Source organism: Python bivittatus, unplaced genomic scaffold (assembly GCF_059951505.1).
Source record: "Python bivittatus isolate LINGU-HERP-01145 unplaced genomic scaffold, Pbiv_v1 ctg000190_np1212, whole genome shotgun sequence".
NCBI lineage: Eukaryota > Metazoa > Chordata > Lepidosauria > Squamata > Pythonidae > Python > Python bivittatus.
This window is the reverse complement of record NW_028277042.1, coordinates 3,741,136-3,752,843: the sequence shown is the minus strand read 5'-3', so window position 1 is coordinate 3,752,843 and position 11,708 is coordinate 3,741,136. Positions and strand designations below refer to the sequence as shown.

General features: G+C 44.8%; 1 protein-coding gene across 1 annotated transcript; it reads left to right on the top strand.

Moving 5' to 3' along the window:
• The first annotated feature begins 355 nt into the window (after positions 1-355).
• Positions 356-9,522, top strand: POLR2C (RNA polymerase II subunit C). The gene is made up of 9 exons (XM_088135925.1): positions 356-761; positions 1,472-1,521; positions 2,913-2,981; positions 3,498-3,550; positions 4,438-4,566; positions 5,880-5,931; positions 6,328-6,496; positions 8,354-8,428; positions 8,766-9,522. The coding sequence occupies exons 1-9, from the start codon at positions 676-678 to the stop codon at positions 8,908-8,910; spliced, it is 828 nt and encodes a 275-aa protein (XP_087992051.1). The 5' UTR covers positions 356-675; the 3' UTR covers positions 8,911-9,522.
• Positions 9,523-11,708: the final 2,186 nt, after the last annotated feature.

Sequence of the window (11,708 nt, the reverse complement as noted above, 5' to 3'; positions counted from 1 at the left end):
CGTTGCCTTGCATCGCGCTGGGTTGTTGGGAGCCTCCTAAGGAGTCCCCTAAGGGAGATCGGCAGTTGTACCAATCAAATGAATAAACACCTTTTCATTTCTTTTTATATTTTTTATTGAAGAATTTGTTTACAAAGTCAAAAAGATGAACACAAAACAATATAAAGAAAGAGAAAAAGGAAAAAAGGGTTAAAGCAATAAGGGGCGGGGGGAAAAGAAACAGAAAACAGACAGTGAAGGCAGCCACTTCCAATCTTCACAGCAGTTATAGACGTATCCAATAACGTGGCTCCCTTCTGCCCGTATTCTGCCCATTTTCTAACCCCCAGCTTAGGGGGTGGGGGAACCCAGGCGACCCTTCGAAGAAAGAAGCACACAAATACACTTTCTAACTAGCGCCAGCTTAGGGTTAAGCCAGGCGCGAAAGCCACCAGCAAGCCCGGGCGGAGCGCAGCGCAGCGCGCCACCCAGGCGCCCGGGGCGAGCCCGCAGAGAGGCGGCGAGAGGGCGAGGCAGCCTGGCCCGGGTCCTCCCGGGTCGCTGGGAGGCAGGCGCGGGCCAGGCTGGCCGGCCCCGGCGAGGAGGAGGAGGAGGCGAGGCAAGGCGAGCCGCGGCGGAGAAGGAGGAGGAGCCCCAGCCCGGCCTCCGGCCAGCGCGCCCCGCTGCCGCCGCGCCATGCCGTACGCCAACCAGCCCACGGTGCGCATCACGGAGCTCAGCGACGACAACGTCAAGTTCATCATCGAGAACACCGACCTGGCGTGAGCGGCGGCGGCGGGAGCGGGCGGAGCCGCAGCAGCAGCAGCAGCCGCAGGGTGCCCGGCGCCGCCGCCTTCCTCCGCCCGGGAGCGGCTCTCCGCTGCGCCCTGCGCGGCGCTTCCTGCAGCCGAGCGCGCTCGCCTGCCCAGCCCCGGGCCGCGTCCCTCGGCGGCCAGCCGGTCTGGGCACGCGGGCCCCCTCACGCGGGGGAAGGCCGCCCTGCTGGGCCGTCCCTGCGACTGCGGCGCTGCGCTGCGCATCGAGGCGCCCGGCTCCCTCCTCCAAGGAAGGGAAGGCAGGTTTTGGCCCTGCGCAGCCGCCGGGCGCCTCCGGCGTGGGTGGACCGGCATCGATTGGGGGTTGGGGGGCCCTTGCGCACCGTCACCCGAGCCTCAGTCACCTCCCGTTTGGATGGCGCCATGCGCTCTACGTGGGGCTGCCCTTGAAGACCACCCGGAAGCTGCCACTGGCCCGCAGGCCGCGGCAGGCGCAGTTTTGGGTGCCCCGCGGCTGCGCTGGCTTCCACTTGCCTTCCGGATGCGGTTCAAGGTGCTGGCTCTCACCCTTAAAGTTTTGTTCAGCACCTCTGAAACACAAAACGATTATATCATTTTGATATTCCTCACCGTTACAATATGATGTCATAGTACTCAGAAATACAACTCAGGTGGTTGCAGTTTAGGTGCGATAAATAGGTGCTTTTTCATTCCAGAGTCGCGAATTCCATCAGGCGAGTGTTCATAGCCGAAGTTCCCATCATAGGTAATTTCCCCAACCCTTTGTTACATTCTCTCATTCATTTGCTTTCTCTTTGCATTAATTGGGGAAGAAAATTCGCTATGTACCTGTGTGAACTTGATCTTCCTATGTCTGTGCAAGTTACATGTGTGTATGTCTCCTTTGAATTGACAGGAGCTCACTGGATGGGGAAAGCAAGATGTGAGCGTGGTGCTTAGGAAAAGAAGTTCTGTATGTGTGTGCTCTCCCTTACCTACATACACAGATATACACCCATCATGCTATACCTCTTTGGGGTCACCAGTGTAACACGGAGCACAGTAAAGGAATAAGAAATAGTGAGCCATAGATGAAGACATTTAAAAAATAGAAAAGCAACATAGCTGAAACTAATTTACATCAACAGCATTTGCTGTAGTTCACAAACCAGCCTTGCTTTGACTGCATCTGTCCACAGCTTCACACGTGGCCTTTTGTTCTGTAGTTTTCTCAATGACCTTTTTTCTCCCAGGATCTCAGCATCTCCATCCGGCCACAACTTTCTCAGACTTTCTCTTCTTTTTCACTGGCTCTTTTGCAGTTCTGTCTTCATTCACTCTCTCTTTTATGACCGAACCACCACCCTGTGCTCTTCTGCATTGGTCGTTTCCTTGTATATTGAGCCGGCATGCATTCATGCGTGACCCTACCCCTTCTTGTTTCACACTGAATCACCCATTCCTGCTGCATTCACCTTTCCTCCTGACACACCCAACTCCCATTCCCGTATAACAAAATGGGCAGAAGCATACTTTTATTCACAGCCATTCTCACTTTGTTTGGCAAACATTCATTCTGCAGAACAGGCCACCATTCTATCGGTACATAGAATGTATCTTGAAATTTTGCCATCCATTTTCCCATCTCTGGTCCCCATTTTACCAAGGTACAGGCATTATCCACTTGCTCTAGGGCAGTGTTGTCCAAACTTGGCCACTTTAAGATGAGTGGACTTCAACTCCCAGAATTCCCCAGCCAGCTGGCTGGGGAATTCTGAGAGTTGAAGTCCACTCATCTTAAAGTGGCCAAGTTTGGACAACACTGCTCTAGGGTGTTTTGCCATTTATGTACAACCTGCAATTGTTGGCCCAAAATACGTTTTGATTGATTACGTGCCATCAAGTGGCTTTTGACTCCTTGCAACCACACAGATAGATTTTCTCCATCGTAATCTCTCCCTAACCTGGTCCTTCAGGCCTTCCAACAATGTGCTCATCCTCATTGTAACTGACTCCATCCACCTTGCTGCTGGACATCTTCTCCTTCTCTTTCTTTCCACCTTTCCCAGCATCACAGCCTTTTCCAGAGAACTGCTAAGTCTTTGCATAATGTGTCTGAAGTAGGGTATGTTTACTTCATTGTTATTTTGTTTTCAGCTATAGACTGGGTTCAGATTGATGCCAATTCATCAGTGCTGCATGATGAGTTCATTGCACACAGATTAGGTGAGTACTCACGAAACAGAAGGAAATAGTGTCTATAGGGATTTTCTAGATTAAGTTATAATTATTGCTATTTACACACAGTCTGCCAGACAGTTCTGACTGGATTTGGAGCTTTTAACTGTCAGATCCTTCCCAAGGATCTAGAATAGCCAAAGATATTGTCATATTATATGTGCTGTTCCAAGTAATGCAACTTTTTGTAATTGATGAGTTAAGATTCTGTCCGTTTCTATTGCGTCCAGAGGCTTGTCCAGATCCTTGGGATGCCACCAAGTGTACCAACCACTGTGGGCATTGCTGTGGCTTTCCTTTTTCCACCTACACTCAATCTCTATTTAAAGGTCTCTCATTCTGTGCTCCCCCCAACCCCTAACTAGGATATTGTGTATTACTGTTATTCAGTATGATCTGGAATATAAACATAAAACTACAGTCGCTCCTTCCAGTTGACCTCGTTTTGTCCCTGAGATGTATTATCATTCATTTTTCATCATCAATTAATTTCTCTCCACTTAGGTCTGATCCCACTTACCAGCGATGGTGTTGTTGATAAGCTGCAATACTCCAGGGTAAGTCTAAGCCAGCAATCAACTAGATTTCTGGAGGATCAGTACAAGAGTAGAGATAGAGGGTCAACGTTCCTGCTTTGATTTTCCTCCTCCCCAGAATAGCCTCTTACAAGGCTCTCTTGTTGCAGATACTAAAATAATAATAATAATAATAATAATAATAATAATAATAATAATAATAATAATAAAAAATTTATATGCCTCCCGGCTCCCAGTGACTTACTTTGTCCTGGCTTGCTTTCTTGTTATTGTGATTACAGGTAGTCCCCAGTTTAAGAACGATTTCCATTCCCAAGGTTGTCCTTAAGTTGAATTTGTATGTAAGCTGGAACAATATTATTGTATAATACTGTGTAAGTAATATTGTGTAATTAACTTGAACCATTGTGTATTTAACTCGAATCATGGTGTTTTTAACTCGAATTTTGCTACAGTAGGCTTCGTTCTTAACTATGGGTCACCCGTAACCTGGGCGTTCTCAACCCAGGGACTACCTGTATTTATTAAATTTCTCTTCCAGCAACTCCTTCTAGATTCAGGTTGGCTTAAAGTACAACATGCAATATAATAAAATGTCCACAGTACAAAAATTCCAATGCAGCATGATGCCAGGACATAACGACAGTAAATCAAAATATAAAAGCAACCAGGACAATTAACCAATGGTGAATAGTCTGGCTGGCTTTCACAGACCTCCAGAAGACCATGCCCAGGGGATCTAGTTTGACTTCCCAAGAGGCCATTCCAGAAACATGACGGAAAAAGCCATTTCTGACCTCAGCCGAACAGGTTTCCAAGTTTGGCCTGCTTTAGAGGGCTGACAATCCCCTGGGAGAACTGAGCTCTAGAGGGACCGTTCCATCCTTCCTGTCTTCCCTTTTCACCAGGACTGCACCTGCGACGAGTTTTGTCCCGAGTGCTCAGTGGAATTCTCTCTCGACGTCCGATGCAACGAAGATCAGACGCGGCACGTCACATCTCGGGACCTCATCTCCAACAACTCTCAAGTTATACCGGTCAGTTTCCTGCTCTCTGCCTCAACATGAGAGTCCTCAAGGGAGGTCAGGTCAAGACACAGGCGTGGCAGGGATCCAGGAAGGCAACTTGATCATTGCAGGGACTATTAACAGAATCTAGAAAGCCTGTCCAGAACCTCCCCTGCCTCTTTCTAAGGACAAAAAGGTCAAAGCAGGGCTGTTCTGAGTTTCTTTTTCATCTCCATTTCTCTTTTCCTCCTCCTTGAGACCAGAGCTAAACTCCTCTACCCAACTAAATCTCTTTGCTTCCTTCAATAGGCCAGAATCACAGAAGAAGAAAGGGAGCAGGAAAAAAAGTCTTTTTCCCCCGCATAGAACATAGTTTAATTTGACTGATCTCCCAAGGAAGAGTATTTGAAACATCCTGGCTGGCAAAATGCTCAGAACCTTAGGAATTCTCTGTCTTTGTCAGTTCCCCTGAACAGAAATGAGTAAAGGTTTGAGCTTAAACGTAGTTTAGACCTAGCAAGATTTCAGCTGGTTTTTCTCATGGGATGCTGGCTGTCTCTCCTGAAGCCTCTGAGCAGTGAAGGGGCATGCCAGGAGTGCTCCTTCAAAGAGGAGCACTTCTTTCAAAGAAAGAGGGCCATCGATTGCTCAGACAAAATATTGAGGCCTGTGGCCTTCCTTAAGCAACAAGTGAACATAAGAATCTGCCAAAGCAATTAGAGCTACTGCATGTATCAGATATTGGCATTAGCATCTTTAAGAATTGCGGGTAGTTAGGTATAAGCCACCTCGACAGACTTCCATTCACATGCAATGGACATTTTGGAGGGTTAATGCAATTTAACTGACCAGATCCTCCACTTGCTCCTTCCATTTATATTGGATTCACACAAGATGCTGACTCAACCAACCCGTGATTGGTTTCTGCTCAATATGTTGCGTGAACCCAGCCGTTGTGATCTGTAAAGCATGATTAGTGGTTTAGCATGTTGTGGAGCTTAGCAACTGTAACTTCAGTATTCAGCAAAGCAAATTTGAGACATTTGAGACATAGTTAGATAGTTGGAGCATGAATTTGGACCTCCACAGTCCTGGTACAACCCTGACTGCATTCCCAATTACCATTCCATAACCCTAACCACAAAGAAGGTTTAACCTCATTAAAAATAATTGTTCCTGTTTCCCATTTTTGGCAAGAGCGTCATGCCCAGGAGCAAACCTATTAGTAAACCCAGCGTTGTTAGTCTATAACTTCGTTCAGACTTTGTAGGTTGAACTGCCAACACTGTCCTGAAGAGGAGAGTCCTTCGTTCCTTGACCTCCCTTTCTTTTGCCCTCTGTAGGTGACATCCAGAAGGCGGGACAATGACCCCAATGACTACGTTGAACCAGATGGTATGTTCCCAAGTAGGATTGTCCTTTTAGGGAGAAGGAGCATCATGGCTGGTCTACGTGCCATCACTTGAGTAGCAGATACCACAGCTATAGTTGATAATGAGAAACCATTGGAATTGGGTGGCTATCCTAAGTTTGGATAGATGATAGCGATGATGAAGATATTCTCTCAGTTCCCACACTTTCTGGCCATGTCCCAGGATTACGGGAGTTGGTGCAAGATATCTGGAAGGTATCAGGTTGGAGAAGACTTTGTAAGCAGAACATCAAATGTCTTGCTTTAAATTGATGGGCACCACATCATGATGCATCTGAGCTTAGATTCTGATAAGCAGGGCCTCCAGTCCAGCTGACATTCCCCCCGTTCAACCTTGTGCACCATGGTTCTTTTTTTAGACATCCTGATTGTCAAGTTACGGAAAGGCCAGGAATTAAGACTCCGGGCCTACGCTAAGAAGGGTTTTGGTAAGGAGCATGCCAAGTGGAACCCCACAGCAGGAGTGGCCTTTGAATACGATCCAGACAATGCCCTGCGTCACACGGTCTACCCCAAGCCTGAGGAATGGTATGTTTCTGTAAACACTTCATTGCTGTTGTTGTTTAGTCATTCAGATGCTTCTGACTTTTGTGACCTGAAAGACATCATTTCACCAGGACTGTCTGTCAATACCTGCCTCTTTGAGTTTCTGTAAGCTCATTTTGTCATCTGTGGTAGTATCTCACCACCTTGTCTTCTGACATCCTCTTTTTTGATTGCCTTTGATTCTTTTCAAGCATCACAGTCTTCTCTAGTGATGCTTACCTTTGCGTTTGTGTCCAAAATATCTTCTTTTTTCCTGCTTCCAGTGAGCAGTGTAGTTCTTCTTCATCTATTGTTGAATGATGGAATGAACATCTCGCAGTCCCAGATGTTCTCTAGCACCACACTTCAAAGGAGTCAATTTGTTTACCTTTTCTTTTATTTTCTTTATAAGAACTTTATTAAGTTATAAAAAGCATACAGATAAAAGCAAACAAGAACAAATAATCAAAGAGAAAAGTAGAAAACGAGAGATAAAGAAGGAATACAAAAGTGAGGAAAATTAAAGAAAAGGGAAAAAAGGAAATATTACAAGAAGACTGACTTCCGACTTCTTATACAGCAGATATAGATAAATCATATAGTGACCTCTTACTCTTAAATGACATCTTAACAAATTTATTTACCATTTCTGAAGAACCAACTTTCTGGATCGTCTGAATAAATCCTAGCTGAAATTCAGGTATTGCACACATGGGCTTGGACAGAGTGCAGCAAAATGCTTTTGAAACTCTGGCATTTCAGAATAACTTTGCTAGTTAGAAAATGGGTAGCTTCTCTTCAAAGAAGAAAAGTTGATCATAGGCCTAATGAAGCTTTCTGGATTGTGAATTTTGGCTGTGGACTCATCCATTTGGGTTGAAGCTATACCGCACAGAAGAATGAAGAGTCAAAAACTAGGAGCGCAAAGACCACTCATTAATCAACCACCATCCAGATTTTCCCCAGTCCACCTCTAAAAATAACGTTCTTTCTGGTAGAGAAATAGAAAAATAGTGAGGAATCAAATCATTTATTTATGTCCCAGACCAATAAATAGCGAGGAAATATTTAACATCATACTGGTCCATATACAGATAACAGTTCCTTCCATGCAAAAAGTTGTAGAAATGTGGATGCCGAAACTTAAAAAAAAAATCCACCGTAGAATCTAAATAGCACGACGCCATGTATCTGCACATAATCAGAAAGGCATCTGTCCAGCGTCAAACTGTATGGTAGAATTGGGAAAAAATGTAAATTGGCTTTAAAGGTTTTACTGCCTAACCCTGAAGACATAACAAATTAGCCTAAATGTCTGTTTCTTTTCTTTTCTTTTTTTTTTTACACTCTTCAAAAAGTTTATTTGGCATCCAGGTTTACTTGCATATATTTACGTAGTATTTTATTTGGATGGCTAAAAAGAAAATAGAAACAAAGATTCTATCAACTGATTTCAACCTTGGTTTATCCTTTCAGAAGGAGCGATCAGTTTAATTGACCCTGATTGTTGAACTCTTGGGCTTGGAAGCTGGGGTCTTCCTTTCCAAATCTTCCTTAGCCTGCTACTCTACTCTTCTTTTCTGATGTGCTGTACTGAACACTGATTGCTCAAAGCATGATTGTGCTAGCCGGAAATTTTAGGAGCTGAAGTTGAAAAGCTCTGGAGAGTACCATGTTGGGAAGACTTCCCTAGCCATTATATTGCCCAAATCTGCTCAAGATTTTTCTGTGTTTTTGGTTCTTGATCCTAGTTTATTCAGTGCAAGCTGACTTATAAAACTTTGGGTATCCACAGCTCCCAGATAAGAACAGGAAGGAGGCACCTTGCCACATCAGCTGTGTGTTTCTGTCTCCTTTTAGGCCAAAGAGCGAATACTCTGAAATTGATGAAGATGAAGCCCAGGCACCATACGATCCCAACGGGAAGCCAGAAAGGTGAGGAACAGGGCACCTAAACCAGACTTTCTGCAGCTGGAATGCAGCTGGTTGGAGAAGACCAGTCTAAGCAGCTCTCAGGGCGATGACATTCTCTTACCTCCCCTGAAGTCAATCCAGTACTTTGTTCACACATCAGCTTAATCCATGTTTTGTTTTAATCATGGCTTGTTGAACACCATGATAAGGCACAGATTGCCAGGAGCCATTGAATTGCTGATTCAGTGGCCCATGAGCACAATGAATACATTAATAAAACCACAGATTACAAACCCAAAGTGCTAGGTTTGAACCTCCAATTAAGCTAAGCTCCTCCAACCTTTTTATCCTCCCTTAGGTTTTATTACAATGTGGAGTCCTGTGGTTCTCTGCGTCCTGAGACCATTGTCCTCTCAGCCTTATCTGGCTTGAAGAAGAAGTTGAGCGACCTCCAAACCCAGCTGAGTCATGTGATCCAGAGTGATGTGCTGACTATAAACTGATTGTGGTTGACTACTTGAAGCAGCCCTGGTTTCTGGGAATGATAGAGGCAGCTGAGATCACCGGAGGCCCACTTTGCCAGCTGGAACTCTTTGGCCTCCAAATCCGATACCTGTTAGCGCTTTTCTCTTGCTAGCCTTGGGTCAAATCAGGCTTTGTCCTAAACCAGTGTTTTTCAACCTCAGAAACTTTAAGGTGTGTGGACTTCAAATCCCAGAATTCCCCAGCCAGCCTGCATAGACCAACTCTCATGCTGGCTGAGGAATTCTGGGAGTTCAAGTCCATACATCTTGAAGTTGCTGAGGTTGCAAAACACTCTTCTAAATTGCCTTCGACGTTCTGTAAGAAAATATTGGTTTTAGATGTGAGAATTTGAAGCTTGAGAATAAAAACATAGTTTTACTGCGGGGGGGTGGGTTCTGCCAATTCTTGAGTGTGTTGGGAACTTGACTTTTAACAGATGCAGAAAAAACATTCGCCCCACCAACTGTATCTCTTGTTCTCTGTTCTCATCTCTCCTGATTCTTGAATAAAAGATCTCCAGTCTGATGGAAGTCCATGTTACACAACAGGTGTTTGTTTATGCATAATAAAAATAAAAGTTTTGAGAAGGAGATGTCTACATTTGATTTTTTCTTCCAGCTCATAATATGGCAAGTGTCTGACAGTATGTGTGCAAGGATATTGAATCTCTTCCGTATCAATTATTCCTTCAGCCACTTGGATACAAAGCAGAGATTATTGTTTTGTAGATCTGCCAGTTGTGCTTTATTGGATAAACCATATCTGAACCTAGTTTTAGAGTAGACCCACTGGAATTAAGTAAAAATTATGGATAAATTATGGATCACGTTAATCATAATCAAAATACTGGGAGGGAGAAAAGTTGTCATTGCCTATTCTAAGACTGATTCACACACACTGTCATTGTGCCTGGGCTGGGCTTAATGTGTTTGCAATGAGGCATGGACACACAGGGTGTAGTGGTGGGGCCCTCATTGATATTCACAAGGGGTCTCCAAACCCTTCTACCCCCTTGATATATAGATAGTCCTTGCTTAGTGACCACAATTGGGACGGGCAACTCCATCGCTAAGTGCCATGGTTGCTATGTGAAAGATCACATGACCGACAGATTTAGAACATCACTTCCCATTTGGTCATTAAGCGAGTCACTGTGGTCATTAAGCGAAACATCACGTGACCACGACCTGTGATTTTACTTCCACATTCTCCATTAACTCTGCTTGTCACAAGCCGGTTGGGAAGCACACAAACGGCAATCCTCTGATGGCTGGGGAATTCTGGGAGTTGAAGTCCACCCATTGTAAAGTTGCCAGGTTTGAAAAACACTACACTGAAGGCTGGATCCCTTCTCAGAATGAGCACCATGGGTTCAATCACTAAGTACCTGATTTAACAGTGTCAGGGACCTAGAAGGATGTTGAAAGAGAAGAAATGAAGATCTGCTATCTGATGAAGTTGCTCTTGATGGTTATCAACCCCAGGATGAAGGTGCTGCGCTAGCCCTGGGTTTCTCACAAATGCACACGGTCCAGATCTCGGTCCATAAAACGAAACAGAACCTCTGCCTCAACTGATTGATTATGTGCCATCAAGTCGATTTCAACTCCTCGCGACCACATAGATCAGTGTTGTCCAAACTTGGTCACTTTAAGATGAGTGGACTTCAACTCCCAGAATTCCCCAGCCAGCATGAAGTCCATTCATCTTAAAGTGGCCAAGTTTGGACAACACTGACATAGATAGATTTTCTCCATGATGATCTGTCCCTACCCTGTTCTTTCACATCCTCCGACAGCGCATGCTTCGCCACTATAGCTGAACTAGCCACGACTAGCCCCCTTGAACTTAGCTCACTGATCAAGTCCACTAGACTCCAGGCTGTTTCTCTGAGTTCCAGCATCGTCCTTAACCAGCCTGCAGCCAGCCCGAAACCCAAAGTCTAAAAGGCCAAGACAAAAGTCAAAACTGCCTTCCCCTTTTGCCACAGCCTACCTGAGATGAAGAACCCAGGTTCCCCATTGCTCCTCAGCATTTGAGTGCCCTGGGCTTCATTTTTCTCAGCCTGAAACCCGGATGGACAAACCAGCTGTTTTTCCTTTAACCGTTCAGAGCTCTCGAAATAGAACAAATGGAACATCTTGGTTGATGAATCATGATTTACGGCATAATGCAAGATGTGAACCCTTTAACTGAGGCTTATTCAGTAAAACATGGCTAAATAAACCATGGCTTGTGGTGTAGTATGAGCTACTTGCTAGGCGACAGCCATCAATGTCTATTTGCCCTACTGGCACCTCTCTCCAGACCAAATTCAGGACTGTACAGGCAGCAACATGGCCAGAATCACACAATAGACAAATCCCAAACCAGGTTATTGAAATGTAACTTTGTTTAGACAATGTGTGATGCTCAGATAAAGGATTTTCGGATTTAACATCAGAATCTGGTTCACAGACCATGCTAAAACATGCTAAGCCACAAACATAATAAACCTAGTTTAAAACTAACCACACTTTTTATATTGTGCAAATGCAGCACCACATCTTTAACTGAGCTAGTTAAGTGTGTTGTGCACACCTCACCCCATCTGAATTGCATACTATGTTTGTACGTGCTTCTGCGTGTGTGTGTTTGTAAGGGTCTCAAGTGTTGCACAAACAGGACCCATTTAGATAAACTGATTCTTTATATTGTGCAGAATCATGAAATGGGTTAATTCAGCAATCAGATTGTGTGCGGCTTGAAAACAATGTTAAAGGGGTTAATATATTCT

Excerpts from the sequence above, each read along its gene's own strand:
- POLR2C (XM_088135925.1), top strand. The coding sequence starts at position 676 with ATGCCGTACGCCAACCAGCCCACGGTGCGCATCACGGAGCTCAGCGAC. Across the intron at positions 6,497-8,353 it reads TACCCCAAGCCTGAGGAATG|GCCAAAGAGCGAATACTCTG; the intron begins GTATGTTTCTGT and ends GTCTCCTTTTAG. Across the intron at positions 8,429-8,765 it reads CCCAACGGGAAGCCAGAAAG|GTTTTATTACAATGTGGAGT; the intron begins GTGAGGAACAGG and ends ATCCTCCCTTAG.